Consider the following 22,844-nt stretch of genomic DNA (forward strand, 5'->3'; position numbering starts at 1 on the left):
GCCCGTGATCCCAGAAACACGCCCTGAGATCTCCCTGGGGTGGGATCTGAGGCCCCTGGAGGCACAGGTCTTCAGCCCAGGGCCACCCAGCAGCCGTGGACCACAGCAGCAGAGCCGTTTAGTTTACAGGGCTCCCGGCTGCCAGCTCCAAGTCCTCCCCAGCTCCGGCGTTTCTCCCTGCGCGGTGCTGCCTGCCTCCCCCCATCCTCCCTGCTGCCCCGCAGGAGCACCCATTGCTCCTGGTGCACCGGGGGCCTGCAGGAAGCCTGATGGCTTCTCTTCACATCCGGACCCTCCCTCATCCCATCTGTCTTCCACCCTGCTGCTGGCATTGCAAGCCTCATGACCCTTCTTCCCTTCCTGCTCAGGGGCTACCAGGGCCTGTGGGGTACCGCCTAAACTTTTCTCCATTCATGGCCTGGCTGCATACGGGCTGCCATCCAGCTCATTCCTCCCAGAGGTTTTTGCTCCGTGGGTCTAGCCACGACCAGCTTTCCCAGGGCACGCACAGCCTGTGCCTCAGTGCCTCTGCTCATGCTGTTTCTTCTCTGTGAAGTTCTTTCCCTCCTCCTCGGCCTGGGGAGTGCCTGTCCACCCTTCAGCACCTGGCTCGCAGGGAGACTAACCCTAACCCCCTTCCACCATGACACTGCGGCACATCCCCTTCCCAGCTGGGGCTCTCTCAGCCCCTGTCTCCTTGACCTCTAGCCCCAGCAGGGCCTCCCAGCGTGGCCACCATTACCCTTGTTACTACAGCCACCCGTCCAACCTCTGTCAGCCCCAGCTTGCTCAACAAAATGGAAACGGTGATACCTCTTCTACCAGGCTGATGCGACAATGCAATGGCGGGTGTGCCGTGTAGACTTTGGTAGTCGGGCAGGTTGTCTGGGGAGTAGGCGCTGTTGGTGCCCCTGCCCCATCCTGTCAGACCCCCAGGAGGTCCCCTCCGCTCCGATGCACAGGTGAGGCCGTCTCTGGCCACACCGCAGGGGCGTGTTCAGCTCTCGCAGGGCAGCAAGATGTGCCAGAGTTGATGCCTTGGGTTCAGAGCAGCCTTCAGCTGGCAGATGGCAGGTGGGGGGGCCTGTGCTCTGCTGGGACAGTGTGAGGAGAGTTCCACAGCCTCCCAGAGGGGTCCCTGCAGGCTTGAGCCCCAGCCGCCCGCAGCAGCCCTGCTCACTAACACCCTACACCCTTTCTTGGCATCTTCTCTTCCCTGCGTCCCTCTCCCCACAGTCCTAGGAGCACCTCCCACATAAGCCGTGTGTACCACGTCCTGCCCCATGCTGAACGTCTGCTGCATTGTCCTCCGCCCTGTCTTTCCCTTCCCCCTCCCTGCCCTCGTAACCAGAGGGAGGCAGAAGTGGAGAAGCAGGGGCCGGTGCTGTGACGTAGCAGGGTAAGCCACCACCTGCAATGCCGGAAACTTGTAGTCCCGGCTGCACCACTTCCTGTCCAGCTCCCTGCTGATGAGCCTGGGAGGGCAGCGGAGGATGGCCCAAGTGCTTGGGCCCCTGCACCCACAGGGAGACCCAGATGGAACTGCTGCCTCCTGGCTGTGGGCTGGCCCTGCCCCAGCTGTTGTAGCCATTTAGGAAGTAAAACAGCAGATAAAAGCACATGCTCACTCGCTCGCTCTCTCTCTCTCTGGAACTCTGCCTTTGAAATAAATAAATAAATCTTTAAAAAAAAAAAAAATGGAGGAGTAGCCGGGGTGAAACAGTGTCAGGCCTGACAAAGCCCCCCAGGTAGCCCCAGTCTGAAACCCCTAACCTGTGGTGAAGAGACAAGCACACCGCAAGGGACAAGGGAGTGTTCTGTGTGTGGAGCACGCCGTGAGCCGTGGGAACCTGTGCGGTGCTGACACGCGCTGCGGTGTCCGCCCAGGCGTGGCATGTGGGCTCCCTGTTGGAACCCTGCAGGCCGGTGCTAGCCAGTTAACCAGTTAACCAGGCCTGCTGGGCTGAGCCGTAAACTCCGGGTCGGAGTGTGCACACTAACGAGCTGTCTGCTTTTCTCTTGCAGTCTTTTGGGGTGAGTCGGATGACAGCAACTCAGAAATTGAAGCTGCCTTACGCCCTAGAAACTGTGACACGTCCAACGATGATTTTGATGACTTTTATGATTAACACACTGTAACATCTGTTGGAAATAAAGTCTTCAGGCAAACTGAAACCCTGTGTTCATCTGCGACGTTGAAAGTGAACATGTGCTTCTAAGTGTTCAAGTCACTGGATGGGGAAACTTGGGCCCCATTGCGATGCAGGGGAGGATTGATGGCGTGGATCTGAGCTAGCATGGTCATGTCAGTCATGCGTCATCAAGCAGCAGAGCGATAACTGCAGGGCGCGACCAAATTCACAGGCTGGTCCTACTTTTTTTTTTTTTTTTTTTTTGACAGAGTGGACAGTGAGACAGAGAGACAGAGAGAAAGGTCTTCCTTTTGCCGTTGGTTCACCCTCCAATGGCCGCCGCGGCTGGCGCGCTGTGGCCAGCGCACCGCGCTGATCCGATGGCAGGAGCCAGGAGCCAGGTGCTTTTCCTGGTCTCCCATGGGGTGCAGGGCCCAAGCACCTGGGCCATCCTCCACTGCACTCCCGGGCCACAGCAGAGAGCTGGCCTGGAAGAGGGGCAACCGGGACAGAATCCGGCGCCCCAACCGGGACTAGAACCCGGTGTGCCGGCGCCGCTAGGATTAGCCTAGTGAGCCGCGGCGCCGGCCTGGTCCTACATTTTATGTGGAAATTCAAGGGGCCCAGAATAGCCCAAACAATCTTTCTTTTTGTTTTAATAAACAGAATGTGCTTACATTTCAGTGTGTAACTTCTGCACAGATAAAACCCCACAGTAACCTAAAAGGAATAACTTTTCATTTACAGTGTGTGAATACTGACATCCTTAATTATAAATGAACTCTTAGAAATCAGTTACCAAGGGGCTGATGTTATAAAGGAAGGGAAAAATAAAGGAACAGAGCAAAACGAAGTGATGTGATGACTAATAGGACTGCGTGAAGACGTCCTCTTTACCACCAGGAGACAGAGCACTTTCTCTGTTGCCTTACGATATCTGTGATTAACATGACTGATACCTAATGTTCGCGATTCTAGGACATGGAGAACTATCATTCCAACTCTGGGAGGAGAGCTCATGCCCATGAGGGGAAAAATCTACTCAAAATGTAGATTTACGCACGTGCTCGGCCCTGGTACGTCCAACTCATCCAAACTATTCTAAAAGACTTGGACAAATCCAGGTTCTTAAGTATGTCCACTACACAGAAAATCTGTTGCTAACATTTTGCTTCTCCAAAAAAAAGTACTTGTATCAATTTGTTTATGAAAACAATGCTCTACTCTGTGTACAAAACCCCACTGGGAAGTTGAATTAGCAGGGGGAAAGATACTAGAAACACTAGAGTGCAGGGATTCCGGCACCCCGCACCCCGTTGTGAGTGAGGATTGCAAATGCGTGCATTTACAGAAGCACTCAGATGGAGCCCTTGGAGTTCCACTGCCTGCAGCATCTCTGCATTCCAGCTCTTTAGGTTTCAACAGCAACAGTGAAAACAGTCATCCTGCTGGAATGTTCTTTCCAGTGGCCGCCTGTCAAGGTCATCTTCCAGAATGAGATTTCTCAGTCCAGGTTTTCTTATCTGCAGGGAATGTCCACTACAACACGGGTCAATGGACAACAAAACAAAAGCTTGAAAAACAAAGTTAACACACACGTTGTGGTTTGAAGCTTTTTAAAAACTAGGGTCCAGCTCTGTGGCACAGCACCTTGAGCTTTCGCTAGTAACGTCAAGCATCCCATACTGGAGTGCTGGTTTGAGTCTCAGCTGCTCCACTTTTGATCCAGCTTCCTGCTAATGCACCTGAGAAGCAGTGAAAGTCAAGTACTTGGGTCTCTGCCATCCACATGGGAAACCAGGAAGGAGTTCCTAGCTTCTTGCTTCAGCCTGGCCCAGACCTGGCTGTTTTGGACATTTAGGGAGTGAACAATTGAATTGAAGACTCTCTCTCTCTCTCTCTCTCTCTCTCTCTCTCTCTATATATATATATATATATATATCTGTGTGTGTGTGTGTGACAGAGAGACTCTACCTTTCAAATAAATAAATCTTTCAAAACTACAGTAAAATAGACTGTAAGTACTGAATAGTCATGTAGATCATGGAATATTGATTTCATTTATTTATAGGTGATCTAGAATTAAGAATCCAAAAATAAGCACTCGCATATACGATCAACCAGTGCAAAGATAGTTTGATGGGCAAAGTATAATCTTTCTGCACATGATGCCTGGACAACTGAATGGCCACATACAAAAGAATAGAGTTGGAGGGGCCAACACTGTGGTGTAGTAGGCATCCCGTATGGGCACCGGTTCAAGTCCCGGCTGCTCCTCTTCCAATGCAGCTCTCTTCTATGGCCTGGGAAAGCAGTAGAAGATGGCCCAAGTGCTTGGGTCCCTGCACCCACGTGGGAGACCGGAAGAAGCTCCTGGCTCCTGGCTCCTGGCTCCTGGCTTCGGCTTGGCCCGGCTCCAGCCGTTGTAGCCATTTGGGGAATGGACCAGTGGATGGAAGACCTCTCTTGGTTTCTCCCTCTCTTTGTAACTCTACCTCTCAAATTTAAAAAAAGGAGTTGGAGCCTTACCAACATAGGTGTAAATCTTCATGACCTGGTTTAGGCAATGGTTTCTTAGATATGACCCCAAAAATACAACAGGAGAAAAATGGGTATTTTAGACTTCACAAAAATTGAAACTTCTGTGCTGCAAAAGCACCATCAAGAAAGTGAAAAGACCATCTACAGAATGGGAGAAAATATTTGCAAATCCTGTCTAAAAAAGGACTTGTATATGGACTATTTAGAAAACAAGTGACCGGGCCGGCGCCGCGGCTCACTAGGCTAATCCTCCGCCTTGCAGCGCCGGCACACCGGGTTCTAGTCCCGGTTGGGGCGCCGGATTCTGTCCCGGTTGCCCCTCTTCCAGGCCAGCTCTCTGCTGTGGCCAGGGAGTGCAGTGGAGGATGGCCCAGGTGCTTGGGCCCTGCACCCCATGGGAGACCAGGATAAGCACCTGGCCGGCCGCAGCGGCCATTGGAGGGTGAACCAACGGCAAAGGAAGACCTTTCTCTCTCTCTCTCTCACTGTCCACTCTGCCTGTCAAAAAAAGAAAAAAAAAAGAAAAAGATAAACACATGAAAAGATGCTCAGCATCGGTAAATTCAGGGAAACGCAAATCAAAACCTCAATGACATTCCACTCCTTACCTCTAGGAGGGCTAGAATTAAAAACAAAGCAGGAAATTCAGTGTTGGTGAGGATGTGGGTCAGCCACCTCAAACCTTGCTGGTGGGGACGTGAAATGGTGCAGCCACTTAGGAAACCAGTCTGGCAGTTCCTCAAAAGGCTGAACAGGCCGGCGCCGCGGCTCACTAGGCTAATCCTCTGCCTTGCGGCGCTGGCACACCGGGTTCTAGTCCCGGTCGGGGCGCCGGATTCTGTCCCGGTTGCCCCTCTTCCAGGCCAGCCCTCTGCTGTGGCCAGGGAGTGCAGTGGAGGATGGCCCAGGTGCTTGGGCCCTGCACCCCATGGGAGACCAGGAAAAGCACCTGGCTCCTGGCTCCTGCCATCGGATCAGCGCGGTGCGCCGGCCGCAGCGCACCAGCCACGGCGGCCATTGGAGGGTGAACCAACGGCAAAAGGAAGACCTTTCTCTCTGTCTCTCTCTCACTGTCCACTCTGCCTGTCACAAAAAAAAAAAAAAAAAAAAAAAAAAAAAAAGGCTGAACAGAGAAAAGTTACTGTATGGTCTAATAACTCCAAGAGAAATAAAACTATAACCATACAAAATACAGAAATGTTCATAAGTGTATTCATAATAGCCAAAAGGTAGAAACAACCACCACTGATAAACGGCTTAACTGCCCCAAATGTCCCCATTGGCTTGGGCTCTGATTAGGTTGGCAAATGGCAATGGTACAACCATACAGAAGAAGGATCATGTGGTGATCCAGGCAGCAGAGAGGGCTCGACCTGACTCAGGCTCGGAACCAGCCGGCTTGGAAGAGCTACCTTCCATGAGCACATCACCAGTGACCTAAGAACCTCCCTCTGGACCCACCTCCTGGACACCATGACTGGATTAAGTTTCCATCCTCTTAGTATGGTTATTTTGCAACTTTGGAACTCAAAGTCCTGCTTGATTTCAGGAGCCAAACCATGTTCAAACTACAGCAAACACAAAGTCACATTTTAAGGGACCCCCCAATAGCTCAACAGCAGATTTCTCGGCTGAACTTTTAAAAGTCCAGGAAGGAAACGGAAGACATATTCAAAGTTTTGAAAAGAAAAACAAACAAACAAACAAAAAACTGCTAACCAAGACTATTATACCCAGAAAAGCTACCCTTCATAAAAGAAGGTTAAGGGGCCAGCATTGTGGCCCAGTGGGTTAAGCTGCCACCTGCAACTCTGACATCCTAAATTAGAGAGCCAGTTCAAGTCCTAGCTTCTGCTCCAGCTCCTTGCTAATGCACCTGGGAAAGCAGCAGAAGATGACCCTAGTACGCAGGCCCCTGCCACCTCTATGGGAGACCCAGATGGCTCCTGGCGTTGGCCTGGTCCAGCCCTGGTTGCTGCAGCCATCGGGGAAGTAAACCAGCAGGTACAGAAGAGCTCGCTCTCCCTCTCTGTTGCTTTTCCTTTTAGATATTTTTTTTTTTTTAAAAAAAAGGCTTTCCCAAACAAGCAAAAACAGGAGTTCATGAGCACCAAACCCACTTAGAAAAAATGCTTGAGGAAGTCCTATATCTAGAAGTGGAAAAAAAAATGCTATCGTGAAAATGCATGAAACCATAAAATACACTAGAAGAACAGATGAAAAGAGAGAAAAAAACCCCAAGGCTTAGCAATGCAGAAAATCTCCAAACCACAAAGATAAACAACAGGAGAGAAAGAATAAGAAGGATTCGGACAACCTGAAGAACATTCACACGGTGACAGGAATAGGTCTTTATATATCAGTATTGAGTGTAAACAGATCAAATTCCCCAGTTAAAATGTATTGACTGGCTTCATAGATTAAATAAAAAAAGACCCAACAATATGCTACCTATAAGAAATTTACTTCACTAGTCAAGAGATAAATAGACTGAAAGAGAAGAATGGAAAAGATATTTCATGCAAATGAAACTTCAAAGGTGAACAGAAGTAGCTATACTCACATCAGACAAAATAGACTTTAAGACAAAAACTATAATAAGGGGCCGGCGCTGTGGCACAGCCGGTTCAAGTCCTGGCCTGAAGTACTGGCATCCCATATGGGTGCCAGTTCTAGTCCCGGCTGTTCCTCTTCCAATCCAGCTCTCTACTATGGTCTGGGAAAGCAGTGGAAGATGGCCCAAGTCCTTGGACCCTTGTACCTGCATGGGAGACCAGAAGAAGCTCCTGGCTCCTGGCTTCAGATCGGTGCAGTTCTGGCGGTTGTGGTCATCTGGGGAATGAACCAGTGGATGGAAGACCTCTCTCTCTGCCACTACTTCTCTCTGTAACTCAGACTTTCAAATAAATAACATAAATCTTTAAAAAAAAAACTATAATAAGAGGCAGAGTCGCTATAAAATCTCAAAAGATAAATGCAACAGGAAGACACAATAATTTTAAGTATAAATGCCCCTATATTAGGGCACCCAGTTTTTACAGACATTTTTATAATAAAGGAGGAGATATATGTCAATACAACATAGATTTCAATGCCCCACTTCCATCAATGAACGAATAATCCAGACAAAGAAATCAGAGTTAAACTGCACCCCATGTGAACTTAACACACATCTGCAGAACATTCTGCCCAACAGCTACAGAATACACATTCTCAGAAGCATATGGCACGTTCTCCAGTATAAGCCATGTATCAGCCACAAAGCAAGTCTCAATAAATTCAGAAGAACTGAAATCACATCCGGTATCTTTCCTGATCACAGTGGAATAAAGCCAGAAGTCAACACCAATAGGAACTTTAGGAATTGTCGAAACACGTGGAGATTAAACATTCTATGGAACAAAGAATGGGTACTGAAGAAATCAGAAGGGGAAGAAAGATCCTTGAAACAAATGAAAATTGAAATACAACCTACCAAAACATGAGAGGCAGCAGATGCAGTACTAAAGGGAAGTTTAGAAGTGTTTATGTTATATGTATATATATATATATAAATATGTATATGTATATATCAAAAAAATACTTTAAATAAACAACCCAGCCATGCATTTCAAGGACCTAGAAAAGCAAGAACAAACCAAAGTCGAAATTAGTAGTAGAAGGAAGGAACTAACAAAGACCAGAGCAGAAGGCAGTAGAATGGAGACTAAAAACTCAATACAAAAGAGATCAATGAGGCATGAGCATTTGGCACAGACTGGGTTAAGATGCCACTTGGGATACCTGCATCCCATAATATCAGCCTGCCTGGATTTGAGTCTTGACTGTCTCTTGACTCCAGCTTCCAGCAAATGTGCATGCCCCCTGGGAGACAGTGGTGATGGCTTGAGTACTTGGGCTCCTGCCACACTCTTGGGGGACCCAGGCTGAGTTGCTGGCTCCTGGCTTCAGCCGGCCCAGCCCCAGCTTCTGTGAGCATCTGGGGAGTGAACCAGCAGATGGGAGAACTCTGTCTGTCTCCCTTCTCCCCTCTGCCTTTCAGAAAAGTAAATAATAAATTAAAAATTAATTTTTTAAAATCAGTGAAATGAAGAACGGTTGGGAAAACCTTTAGCTAGGCTAACCAAGAGAAAAGAAAAGACTCAAAATCAGAGATGAGAAAGGGGACATTACAACTGACATCACAGAAACTAAAGGATCGTCGTGGACTATTGTGAATGAACAATACAGCAGCAAGTTGGAAGACCCGAAAGACAGGAGACATTTCTGGACACATGGAACCTACTCAAATAGCACCACGAGAACAGGACAACCAGAACACTAACAAGTAAGGAGTCTGAACCCACAGTAAAAAGTCTCCCAACGAAGCAAAGCCCAGGACTTCAACAGCTTCACGGCGGAATTCTATGGAACCTTTAAGGAAGCAGTCAACAATTCTCAAATGATTCCAAAAACCAAGGCATAGCTTTGTCGTTTGCTCATTGTGTGTCGGGCACTGTTGTGCTCGTTGGGAATGCCAGGGTGTATTTGATGTGGTCCCCGGGCTCAGATGGTCTCTGCCAGAGGAGACAGAGCCCAATACCTAGTGTGTGATACACAGCACATCACGCCAGGTGCGTGTGTCCCCGAAACTCAGAAGAGTGACAATTAATTTCCCAAGAGGTTAACTTAGGGAAGTTTCTTTCACACAGGAGGTGGCATAAATTCAACATGGGCTGGAGCTGGGGGCATACAGAGACCCCAGATGTAGAAATGGCAGGTGCAAGGCTCAAAGACACACAAGGATGTGTGTGTAAGTGAAACACACATACACGTGGTTGCCAACTAACAGCAGTTTGGTGTAACAGTTTTTTGACTTTGTGATGGTGTGGAAAACCACATGCATTCAGTGGTAACTGCACTTCAAGTTTGTTTTTTTTTTTTTTTTCTTAAAACATTTATTTAGGGCCAGCACCGCAGCTCACTAGGCTAATCCTCTGCCTTGCGGCGCCGGCACACCGGGTTCTAGTCCCAGTCGGGGCGCCGGATTCTGTCCCGGTTGCCCCTCTTCCAGGCCAGCTCTCTGCTGTGGCCCGGGAGTGCAGTGGAGGATGGCCCAAGTGCTTGGGCCCTGCACCCCATGGGAGACCAAGATAAGTACCTGGCTCCTGCCATCAGATCAGCACGGTGCGCTGGCTGCAGCACGCTGGCCGCGGCTGCCATTGGAGGGTGAACCAACGGAAAAGGAAGACCTTTCTCTCTCTCTCACTGTCCACTCTGCCTGTAAAAAAAAAAAAAAAAAGAAAAAAAAAAAGAGTGAGTCAGTGGATGAAGATCTTTCTGTCTTGCTCTCTAAAAAAAAAAAATATATTTATTTATTTGAGAGATAGAGTTAGAGAGAGAGAGAGAGAGAGAAACAGAGAAAGGTCTTCTGTCTCCTGGTTCACTCCCCAAATGGCTGCAACGGCCAGAGCTGGGCTGATCCGAAGCCAGGAGTCAGGAGCTTTTTCTGGGTCTCCCACACAGGTACAGGGACCCCAGCACTTGGGCCATCTTCTACTGCTTTCCCAAGCCATAGCAAGGAGCTGGATCAGAAGAGGAGCAGCCGGGACTAGAACTGGCACCCATATGCGATGCTGGCACTGCAGGCAGAGGCCCAACCCACCGCGCCACAGCGCTGGCCCCAACACTTCAAGTTTTCAACGTTGATCTTTTCCCAGGCTGGTGAAATGCAGTCCAGACCTCTATGCAGTCCTGGGCAGCAATAACAAAAGCAGCTCCCATTGGTGAGAAGAAAGGACTGATGCTCTGCAGAGAGCCGTGTTGCTAGCTGTGACAGCCTATGGGGTAGGCGTAGTCAATGCATTTTGCACCCTGTTGCAAACAGAGGCCATCAGTCATGGTTGCATGAGGCCAGCACAGGGTACCTGTGCTCCAAGGTGAGCTGAGTATGTGGAGGTAGGTGGCACACATGGAGGGAAAGCAGTGATGCAGGCTGGAAGGGAAGAAATGCTGTTATCTACAGACAACGTGGCCATTAGCAAGACAATCAAGAGACTCTAAAGAAAATATATCAGAACCTGTGAGAGTTCAGCAGCGTTAGTCCATAGAAAAGTAACTTCCAAAATCAAGAGCAGAGGGAGAAACCAGGAAACCAGTTTGAAAAAAAAAAAATGTAATGCCATCGACAATAACCAAAAAAAGCCATAATAACACATCTTAAAAGTTTTAACAGATTATTGTATTTAAAGTAACAGGACATAAGGACAGGTGTTTGGGGCTGGCGCTGTGGCACAGTGGGTTAAAGCCCTGGCCTGAAGTGCCGGCATCCCATATGGGCACCAGTTCAAGTCCTGGCTGCTCTACTTCCAATTCAGCTCTCTGCTATGGCCTGAGAAAGCAGCAGAAGATGGCCCAAGTCCTTGGGCCCCTGCACCTGCATGGGAAACACAGAAGAAACTCCTGACTCCTGGCTTAAGCCTGGCCCAACCCTGGCCGTTGAGGTCATTTGGAGAATGAACCAGTAGATAGATTCTTTCTCTCTCTGTCTCTCTCTCTCTCTCTCTGTCTCTCTCTCTCTCTTCCTCTCTCTGTACTCTGACTTTCAAATAAATAAATCTTTTTTTTTTTTTTTTTTTTTTGACAGGCAGAGTGGACAGTGAGAGAGAGAGACAGAGAGAAAGGTCTTCCTTTGCCGTTGGTTCACCCTCCAATGGTCGCCGCTGCAGCCGGCGCACCGCGCTGATCCGATGGCAGGAGCCAGGATCCAGGTGCTTTTCCTGGTCTCCCATGGGGTGCAGGGCCCAAGCACCTGGGCCATCCTCCACTGCACTCCCTGGCCATAGCAGAGAGCTGGCCTGGAAGAGGGGCAACCGGGACAGAATCCGGCGCCCCGACCGGGACTAGAACCCGGTGTGCCGGCGCCACAAGGTGGAGGATTAGCCTATTGAGCCACGGCGCCGGCCAAATCTTTTAAAATATATAGCAACCAAAATTCCCTGTCAATTTCATGTACTTGTGAGTATAGAAAGACAGAAAGTGCTACATTCTTCACTCATATCTTTGGTCACCACCAGTTTTCTAACAATTTTTCAATGATATTTGGCTATCAAAAGGTGAAATAGGACTAGAAGCTTCAACATTTATTATGCAAACTGTAATTTTGCTTTATTTCATTTTAGGCTTTTTTTTCAATGCAGTTTTTGGACCATTTGTAATATTTAGTAATTTACTCTGACTTTTAAAAAAAAAGATTTATTTTATTTTATTTGAAAGAGTTACACAAAGAGAGAAGGAGAGGCAGAGAGAGAGAGAGAGAAAGACAGGTCTTCCATCTGCTGGTTCACTCCCCAGGTGGCCGCAACAGCTAGAGCTGTGCCAATCCAAAGCCAGAAGCCAGGAGTTTCTTCCAAGTCTCTTACATGGGTGCAGGGGCCCAAGGACTTGGGCCATCTTCTACTGCTTTCCCAGGCCATGGCAGAGAGCTGGATCGGAAGTGGAGCAGCCGGGACTTGAACCGGCACCCATATGGGATGCTGTACTGCAGGCAGCAGCTTTACCCACTACACCACTAGTGCCAGCCCCTACCTTGACTTTTGAAAAAATGTTTTATCTGAAAGGCAAAGAGAGAGACAGAGAGGGAGTTCTACTGGTTTACACCCCAAATGCCCACAATGAGCAGGTCTGGGCCCTGGCCCGAACCAGGAACCAGGAATGCAATCTGGGTCTCCCCCAGAAGGGTGAAAATAGTCACACTGAAAGATTTTTTAATATTTATTGGGGCCAATGCTGTGGCGCAGTGGGTTAGAGCTGCCACCTGCAGTGCCAGCATCCCATACGGGCGCTAGTTTGAGTCCAGCTCTCCACTATGGTCTGGGAAGAGCAGTAGAGGATGGCCCGGGTCCTTGGGCCCCTGCACCCTCATGGGAGATCTGGAGGAAGCCCCAGGATCCTGGCTTCGGATCGTTACAGCTCCAGCCATTGCAAACATCTGGGGAGTGAACCAGTGGATGGAAGACTCTCTCTCCATCTCTGTCTCTCTGTAACTCTGTCTTTCAAATAAATAAACAAATCTTTTAAAAAAAAATTGATGTATTTCAAAGGCAAAAAGAGAGGGAGAGAGATCTTCCTTCCACTGGTTCACTCCCCAAATGACCACAACGGGTGGGGCTGGTCCAGGTCAAAGCCAGGAGCCCAGAACTCCATCTGAGTCTCCCATGGGGGTAGGATTAAAAGATTTTTTTTCTTAATCCTCTCTAATCACTGACAGTGTTGGGTCTCCATGACTCCTGATACTAAAGACCTCCATAGAGGTCACCCACATACCCGACCCAAGACTCATGGCATGACTCGATTTCCTGAAAACTGTTTAAATCGATTTTTATTGAGGTGTAATTTACAGGCAATAAAATGCTCCCATGTTAAGCATTCAGTTTGGATGCAAGTGTACACTCCACAATCAAGCCTGTAGTCAACCTAGCAGCGGGTATTTAGCCTCGTTGTTAAGATGCTTGCATTGCACAACAGAGTACCTGGGCTCAGCACTGGGCTCTGGCTTGGCTTCTGACTCCAGCTTCCCGCTATGCAGACCCTGGAAGGCAGCAGGAGTGATGCAAGTGATGGTTTCTGCTACCCAGATGGGTGGTCTGGATTGCATTCCCTGTTTGGCCCCTACCCAGTCCCCAGCCATTGCAAGCATGTGCAGAAGGAACCAATGAATGGGAGCGCTCTCTCTCTCTCTCTCTCTCTCTCTTTCCTCCTGTTTTTCAAATAAATAAATGAATAAATAACACAAAGTCATAGGGAAGGAAGTCCAAAGAACAAGGATCTGTAATGTCTCTTCTCCGTTTTCCTAGCCAGCACATCAGATGCATTCATTTGGTGTGAATATTAGTCTCAGAGACAGTGAAAGCACCAGGCAGTCACATCAGTATCACTCACCCCTGCTTTGCTCACCCATCCACTCACCCCTGCTTTGCTCTCATTCTTGACTGGCAAGTTATCTCCTGACCATTGTAGGCTTCCCACGTGACTGTCTTGGGCTTTCTGGAACCATAGCAGTCTATGGACTTAAGACTAGCTAGGGGCCGCATTGAGGTGCTATAGCTGGTAAGGCTGCCAGTTCATGTCCCGGCTTCTCCACTTCTAATCCAGCTCCCTGCTAATGGCCTGGGAAAAGCAGTGGAAGATGGCCCAAGTGCATGGGGAGACCCACATGAAGCTCCTGGCTCCTGGCTTTGGCCCAGCTCAGCCTTGGCCAGTGCAGCCTTCTAGAGAGTGAACCAGCAGATGGAAGATTCTCATCCCCCCTTTCTTTCTCTCCCTGTAGCTCTTACTTTAAAATAAATAAATCTTGGCCGGCGCCGCGGCTCAGTAGGCTAATCCTCCACCTTGCGGCGCCTGCACACCGGGTTCTAGTCCTAGTCGGGGCACCGGATTCTGTCCCAGTTGCCCCTCTTCCAGGCCAGCTCTCTGCTGTGGCCCGGGAAGGCAGTGGAGGATGGCCCAAGTGCTTGGGCCCTGCACCCCATGGGAGACCAGGATAAGTACCTGGCTCCTGCCATCAGATCAGCGCGGTACGCAGGCTGCAGCGTGCCGGCCGCGGCGGCCATTGGAGGGTGAACCAACGGCAAAAGGAAGACCTTTCTCTCTGTCTCTCTCTCACTGTCCACTCTGCCTGTCAAAAAAATAAAAAATAAATAAATAAAATAAATAAATATTTCAAAAAAATAAAAGATGAGTTGGAATTCTTATCCAGCAACCCAGTCTTCCCAGGAGCGAGTACCCCAGAGACTCAGGCAGGAGCTACAATGCTTCTTATGAACCAGGCTCAAAAGTCACAGAGCAGCACTTCCACTGCCTTCCATCAGTCAAGTAAGGCACTGACACCAGCAAGGGGAGGACAATTTGACTCCATCTCTTACTGGGTGCCTGGGTGGACAATGAAGGACATGACAAATAGGGGCCATCTTTGGCAACTCCTTATCACAAGAAGTTATTATGTGGCTTCAACAATTGTTGGGATGCTGGCGCTGTGGCGTAGTGAGTTAAAGCCACAGCCTGCAGCGCTAGCATCCCATATGGGTGCCAGTTCGAGCCTCAGCTGCTCCTCTTCTGATCCAGCTCTCTGCTATGGCCTGGGAAAGCAGTAGAAGATGGCCCAAGTGCTTGGACCACTGCACCAATTTGGGAGACCTGGAGGAAGCTCCTGGCTCCTAGCTTTGGATCAGCTCAGCTCTGGCTGTTGCTGTCATTTGGGGGAGTGAACCAATGGAATGGAAGACCTCTCTCTCTCTCTGGCTCTACCTCTCTCTGTAACTCTGTCTTTCAAATAAATAAAATAATTAAAAAAAAAAAAAAAACAGAATTGTTGGGAAGGCTGAAGAAGCAAATGAAGCCACAAGCCACAGAACTGGACCACCCAGGGGTCTATGCCTTTTGTTCTAAGAGGAGGCCAAACTCTGAATTTCAGAAACAAGCCACTTACCACAATCAGGAGTCCACAGTGACCAGAAATCCCCATTGGAGCTGCCACAAATTTCCCCTCCTATCATCTACACCAGCAAAATGGGAGTCCCCTACTGTGGCTTCATGCTCTGGGACCTCCATGGACACCCCCACGAGCAAGCTTGCAACCTGAGTGGCAGCAGCATAGCCCTGCCTGCTTGCCACTCTCAAAATCTTGTCCCAGAGCATCTGGTTGGTCAAAGTAGCCTACTTCATACGAGGACCTTAGCTGCAAGGGAGTCTAGAAAACGGAGTTCTTAGTTTTCCAGACTCTGTAGTACAGCAAGACATAACCAGGAGGGCCCGCATTGAATGCTGAGTACCAGTCTACCATATCCACTGTAGAAGTGTGTACCAGGGCTGGTCCTGCAATACACCTGAGGATTGTTCTCAACATGGAACCCAAGTCCAGAGGTGAATTCTGTGAGTCTGAGCCACCAAAATCGACCTCAATAAATCCTGACCCAAAGGACCCATTCCTATAGCTCCCCAACAAAAGCCAATCCAGGGTCTCCCATCAACAGTGGAAAATCGCAGTCTCCAGGCATAAACCAACAAGGAACATCTTGACTTGAAGATCTTCCACAGAGAAGAACCTAAACATCTGTGTTTGCCGCAGATCCGGCTCTCCTTGAACTTTTCATCGCAATGAATTGCTTTTCTTATTTCCCATCCTTTCTAAATGCTCAACAAGCCACTCTGCCCCCCCCCCCGACACTCCCCGATCTGCTCAGCATTTAGCTGTTATTGATTGTCGAAGTTTATTTAGCTTCCGATTCTCTATGTGTGACAGCTTGTGAGCCTCCTCCTCCCCTTTCCACAACAACAAAAAATGAGGAAACCAACCGACTACAAATCTAACAGCTTTTCTCCAATTCTCGCTCTCATGCACTTTCAATATTCCTGTCACCAATGGCTGTGACAGCGCAGCGTTCCGATGGCGATCAGATTTTGATGGATCAAACCGGCGAAAACACATTAAAGGAGAAGGCAATAATGCCAGCCCCAAATCCGAACAGATAAGGATGATATTACTCAAGAAGTTACCCCGAGTGATAGAAACCGGATTCACCCAATGGAAAGACTTATTAGCATTCAGCAGCCAAGGTTTCGAGTCTAATGCTTGTGGTCATGGTTTCAGATATTTATTTCAAAATCGTCTGGAAATCTCGGGCTCCTGGAGGTAAGCCGAGCGCCCCTTAAATCTTTCTGAGCGGCGCACTGTCGTCATCTGCCTTCCTCCACTGATGTTTTCCATTTCCTCGGGCCAGTCCCGCCATTGACACAAAGACTAATATTTGATGACAGATGGCTCTGTGAGCTTCTGGTAAAGCCATATCTCACTTTTGGAATGCAAGCGATAACCGAGTTCCTCTAGAGCCTCATTTATTATACTATTATTGTGCACAAACTCATTAGATGTAAAACATCCTGCCAGTCAACCTGATCCTCCTCTCCCCCAGCTGTCACTCTGGCAGCTCCAAGATGACGGCAGATGATACTTTCTGGGCAGGATGACTGCCATCCCCGACCTGCCCCAATGGAAAGCCGGGTGCTACTCAACCGAGGCAACGTGCCGGAGAGAAGAGCTGAGAAGCCACTCGGAGGCCCTCTGTGGTTTAATCACCATGGTAGTTCACTAAATGGCATTTGTCAGGTCCTGCTGGCCAGGCCTTCCTAGTACCGGCGGGCACACTTGTGGCCAGTGGCTGGAGCCAATGGAAATCAGACTGCTTCCCTCCCTCCACCCCACGGGAGTGCTGTCGCTCCCGCGTCCTGCTCCCCGTCCTTTGTCCTTTCTCGGCTGTGCCTGCATTCAGTCTGTGGACCTCTGTCATAGGCATTTTTTTGCATCAACAAAATGAAAAGGAGCAACGTATTCAAGCACTCCTTCAACGGGAGCCTTCTAGAGTGCTGGCTCCATCCCAGGCTCCATGTCAGGCCACATATACTTAGGGCTGAGTGTGGCAGGCTCTCTACCCTCAAGGATCCTCTCAGTTCAAATTGTTTAGGATCGTGTTGTGGCTTAGGACATATGGAATTTTATTTCACTCTGGCCAACAGCCCCAAGTGTGGCAGGTGGCTCTGCTCCACCCACTCAGAAGCCTGGGTCCCTTTAGTTTTCTCTTCCACTGTCCCCAGGTACCATCCTGGGCTGTGGGGTCATGCTAGGTTGCGGACATTGGTGGAGGTGGGGAGTGAAAGTCCTAGGAAAGCAATTTCCATTCCAGAAGTGTCACAATTCTCTCACATTCTGCTGGGGAACGCAAGGGAACTGCCAAGAGTTTGAGGATAATGGAATTAAAAGGTAAGCTGTATTTTGGGGTGAAAAAGTTTGAAATCTATGCGTTGAAGGCTCTACAGAAAGTTCATGGAAAATGCATATGATGAAAAAAACTAAACAAAATAAAGGTAACTTTTAATTACATTTTCCATGAACTTTTTGAAGCAGCTCCTACTTAGTTATTTGGCCACATCTTGCCACTGAGTAGATGGAGAAACAATTGGAAGAAGAGGAAAATGGATCTTGAGATCTTTTATAATGCTACATATGAAATGTTGATACAGGAACATCTCTGGGAAGCTGAACCAGGAAAGAGTTAAACATTCAGGTTGAAAAAGCAGTCAAGCCAGGGGCCAGCATTGTAGTGCAGTGGGTTAAGCTGCCACCTGTGACACTGGCGTGTTGGAGTGCTGGTTCCGATTCCAGCTGCTTGCTAACATGCCTGGGAAAGCAGCAGATGATGGCCTGAGTACTTGGGCCCCTGCCACTCATGTGGGAGACCCGGATGGAGCTTCTGGCTCCTGGCTTCAGCCTGGCCCAGTCCTGGCTGTTTGCAGGCATTTGGGAAATGAAACAGGAGATTAAAGATTTATTTGTCTTTCTGTCTCTCCCTCCCCATGTCACTCTGCTTTCAAATATATACATTTTTTAAAAATGAGACAATCTTATGTATCATATACATAGTAAGTGTCTACTAAGTATTAGCTGACTATGAAATTGTTAATCTCATGGAGAAGCACTTCAAAGTTGGGACAGGCTGCCTCTGAGTGGGTCCTACTAGGGGCACAGAAGGAGGCAGCCTTTAGTCTCAAATGGACCTGGAGGTTCAATTATTTCAGACAGGCGTTAGGCAAGGGGAAAGTGTGACCACGATACAATCTCTACCTCTGAGCAACCCGAATGTCTCATTAAAAAAAGAGAGCATGTATTAGGCTCCTGAGTCTTACGTTTTGACTCTGCAGTAATGGTGAACCCCAGCACGTACCCTGAGGAGGATGGGGGCAGGAGACGCTATCCACACACAGCCCAAGGGGCAGGAGCCGGGGTCCTGGTGTGTCTCAGCCTGTTTCCTGTGGCGCTAACACAAGAACCAAGACTGGGTGATTTGTAGAGAGAAGAGTTCGTTCATTCATTCATGGTCTGGAAGCTGGGACAGTGCAAGGTCATCGGGTGGCCACATCTGCCAAGGGCCTCACAGCGCATCGATACCTGACAAGACAAAGCGCAGAAGGGAAGTGGGCAAGTGCGAAAGAGAGGCAGCTTCGTAACAAGCCATTTCGGTGAGAAGGAACCCATTCCCCAGGGAAAGCTATTAACCCCTCCTAATGACTAAGTGTCTTGTAAAAGCCCCACCACCTGATACTACACAAGAGCAATTTAGCACTAACTGCAGAGGGGATGGACCATAGCAGGCTGGCACTGGGCACAGGCAGCAGAAAAGCCAGGACTGTGTTGCCATGAGAAACCAGTCCTCCACGTGGAGAAGACAAGAGTCCACACTGGGGGGCTGGCGCGATGGCATTCTGGGTTAAAACCACAGCCTGCAGCGCTAGCATCCCATATGGGTGCCGGTTCAAGTCTTGGCTGCTCCTCTTCTGATCTAGCTCTCTGCTATGGCCTGGGGAAGCAGTAGAAGATGGCCCAAGTTCTTGGGCCACTGCACCCACTTGGGAGACCTGGAGGAGGCTCCTGGCTCCTGGCTTCGGATCAGCTCAGCTCTGGCTGTTGCTGTCATTTGGGGGAGTGAACCAATGGAAAGGAAGACCTCTCTCTCTCTGGCTCTACCTCTCTCTGTAACTCTGTCTTTCAAATAAGTAAAATAAATTTTAAAAAATCCACATTGGAATCTTTACAGCTTTAATGTCCCAAATGTTTTTTTTTAATGTATGCTGTGACTTTGTATTATACTCCATGCATATGAGCTGCTTCTTAAATTCTCAGAGAGGCTCAGCAGTATATAAAACTCTTGTTTGTTTTCCCTCTTTTTCAGTTTGATCACTGCTTTGTAACTGAGGCACCTGGGTATGGTCAAGGAGTTAAAGCTTTGTTGTTGTTGTTGTTGTTTTAGATTTATTTGTTTATTTGAAAGTCAGAGTTACACAGAGAGAGAAGGAGAGACAGAGAGAGAGAGAGATCTTCCATCTGCTATTTCACTCCCCAGTTGGCCGCAATGGCCAGAGCTACGCCTATCTGAAGCCAGGAGCCAGGAGCTTCTTCCGGGTAGTCCACATGGGTGCAGGGGCCCAAGGCCTTGGGCCATCTTCTACTGCTTTCCAGGCCAGAGCAGAGAGCTGGATCAGAAGTGGAGCAGCTGGGGCTTGAACTGGCACCCATATGGGATGCCAGCACTGCAGGCGGCGGCTTTACCCACTACGCCACAGTCCCGGCCCCAAAGGAGTTGAAGAATTTTGAAGCACTGTGCGAACACCCTATTTCTAAGGTTGCTGGCCTACAGGAAATTTCTGCTGGCCACAGCTCCTCCTCTCTTTGGGGTACCCTGTCTGTTTAGTGCCTGCGTGGAGCCTTCCTTCCCCCTGGTATTCAAGTCCTTGGAAACTGGCTTGGCCCTGCTGACTGCAGCAGAACCAAGGGGAGCCACCGCTCGAGCTCAGCCTTCTGCAGCCCTGACAGCTGCCACTTCTGCACTTGAGGGAAAGCTGGCGGCCATGAGCAGAGTCCAGAGGCTTTGAGACCACCATGCTGGGAGGGAGCTCAAGCTAGTCACAGGGAGAACGGAGGAACCCAGTCAACAGCAAGTTATCCCAGGCAGCCCCAAGCTTGCAAGCCCCAAAGGTGATGCCATGTGGAGCAGAGACGAGGGCCTCCCCGGTGCGTGCAAAGGCAGCTGTTGCTTTAAGTCTCTGTGCTTCGGGCTGGTCCTTTTGTGCAGCCACAGATACTCAGAACCAAGGATTTCCCCCCGGATGCATGGAGTCGCCCTGAGCGAACCAGCTGGGTCCTCTGAGGCTCTGACACCTTCCTGCTCCCTTCCTCGAGGGTCTCTTCTTCTTCCCTGGAGGCCTGAATCCTCCGGCATCCCCAGAGAACAAGGCCACCTCCTACCTAACCACGACGCTAGTATCACAGCTAAGGTATCCAATATATAGTTCATATTCAAAATTTCCCTATTTATCAATAAATCTATTAGAGCATTTTTTTGTTCTCAAGGAACAACTTAGGGCTTACTCATTGTGTTTTGTTTTTATGGATATAAAGAATTCTTGAGGTGCCGGTGCTTGTGGCATAATGGGTAAAGCCACTGCCTGCAGTGCCGGCATCCCATATGGGTGCTGGTTCGAGTTCTGGCTGCTGTACTTCCAATCCAGCTCTCAGCTATGACCTGGGAAAGCAGAAGACAATGGTCTAAGTCCTTGGGTCCCTACACCCCCGTGGGAGACCTGGAAGAGGCTCCTGGCTTCTGGCTTCGGATCGGCGCAGCTGCAGCCATTGTGGCCAACTGGGAAGTGAATCAGCCGATGAAGATCTCTCTCTCTTTCTCTCTCTCTCTCTCTCTCTCTCTCTCTCTCTCTCTGCTTCTGCCTCTCTGTAATTCTGCTTTTCAAATAAATAAGTAAATATTTTTGAAAAATTCTTGAAAGGCATTTCACTGAAAAAAAAAATGGACCACAACTCAAAAATCTCAGGGTGGTTATTACCTGGGGTACTCTAGGGACAACCCCTATTCTGCCTACTTGATGGGTTAATGTTAATAAGTTTCACTAAGTGTCGCTCCCCCTCTTCGTGGAGGAACGACACTAAACCCTGCCTAGGCTTCATATCCGAGTCACGGCACCATTATGTCGCTCCCCCTCTTCGTGGAGGAACGACACAGGACCCTGCGCTGTTCTTTTGTCTGCTCGGCCCTCCCCGGGTTTGCTGCTGGTTCTTCCCGGGTTGGCTACCGACCCTTCCACCTCCGTGGAAGGGCGGTTCCCCCTGCCACATTCCCCACTTCCGCAGGGGAGCGGCACACTGCCGGCCAGCTCTCTCGGGGGCTGCACAGGTGTTCCTTCAGATAGATGTTCCTCGTGCATGTTGTCTCTCTCCTCCTTTATAGTCCTCTTCCACCAATCCCAACTCTGCTACCCACACGCCAAGTACGCTGCTCTCCTCCAATCAGGAGCAGGTCCTGCTGTTTATTGGTTGAACTGGAGGCAGCTGTGTAGAAGCTGTTTCCTCCTCTCCCAGCGCCATATTGTGGGAGAGCAGATGCATAGAATAAGTCTTAATTCCAGTAACAGTCTAGTCCGAGTTGCTCCCCACAACTAAGAGTCATCATTTATTTGTGCTGAACACTTCTCTAAGCTAGGCCTTTCTGGATCATAAAGTGCTTTCAAATAGGAGGGTACTTGAAAAGGTCATGGAGATTGCGAGTGTTTTGCATAGGGGTGAAGAGGCTGCTTGGAATAACCCACATCCCATGTGCGAGCGCCTGGAGACCTCACTTCCACTCCTGATTCCAACTTCCTATAAGCACAGTGTGGGAGGTAGCAGGCGATGGCTGAAGTGGTTGGGTCACTGCCACACTCATGGGAGACCCGGATTGAGTTCCTAGCTTCCGAGCATTTGGGGAGTGAACCAGCAGATGGGATATTCTCTCTCTCTCTCTCTCTCTCTCTCTTTCTCTCTCTCTCTCTCCCTTTAAAAAAGAACTTCATGAAAATGGAATTAAAAGAGGCTGCAGCCGGCACTGCGGCTCAATAGGCTAATCCTCCGCCTTGCGGTGCCGGCACACAGGGTTCTAGTCCCGGTTGGGGCGCCGGATTCTGTTCTGGTTGCTCCTCTTCCAGGCCAGCTCTCTGCTGTGGCCAGGGAGTGCAGTGGAGGATGGCCCAAGTATTTGGGCCCTGCACCCCATGGGAGACCAGGATAAGTACCTGGCTCCTGCCATCGGATCAGCGTGGTGTGCAGGCCATGGCGGCCATTGGAGGGTGAACCAACGGCAAAGGAAGACCTTTCTCTCTGTCTCTCTTTCTCACTGTCCACTCTGCCTGTCAAAAAAAAGACAGGCTGCTTCTTGGTACAAAGAAAGAAATCATGCATCATTTATTTGCATATCTGCATTTCCAGGGCTTCTTTGAAGATATCTCTTATGCACATGACATTGGACTGATTTCACTCTGCTATTCCAAGCTCCAAAACCTCCTCTTTTTATTTTTTTTTTTAAGATTTATTTTATTTATTTGAAAGACAGTTACAGAGAGAGGAAGACACAGAGAGAGAGGTCTTCCATCCACTGGTTCACTCCCCAGTTGGCCACAATGGCCAGAGCTGTGCAGATCTGAAGCCAGGAGCCAGGAGCTGCTTCCGGGTCTCCCATGTGGGTGCAGGGCCCCAAGGACTTGGGCCATCTTCTACTGCTTTCCCAGGCCATAGCAGAGAGCTGGATCAGCATCCATATA

The 22,844-nt window shown here is 49.2% G+C and overlaps 1 protein-coding gene across 1 annotated transcript in view; it reads left to right on the plus strand.

Annotated features, from left to right (window-relative positions):
• The window catches only part of KIZ (kizuna centrosomal protein), a 114,089-nt gene extending 111,914 nt beyond the window's left edge, over positions 1–2,175 (plus strand). Inside the window, exon 13 of the mRNA XM_002710943.5 lies at positions 2,026–2,175. Within this exon, the coding sequence (XP_002710989.2) occupies positions 2,026–2,129 (104 nt within the window). The 3' untranslated portion in view covers positions 2,130–2,175. The remainder of the gene's footprint in view (positions 1–2,025) is intronic.
• Positions 2,176–22,844: the final 20,669 nt, after the last annotated feature.

Source organism: Oryctolagus cuniculus, chromosome 11 (genome assembly GCF_964237555.1).
Source record: "Oryctolagus cuniculus chromosome 11, mOryCun1.1, whole genome shotgun sequence".
In the NCBI taxonomy this organism is placed as follows: domain Eukaryota; kingdom Metazoa; phylum Chordata; class Mammalia; order Lagomorpha; family Leporidae; genus Oryctolagus; species Oryctolagus cuniculus.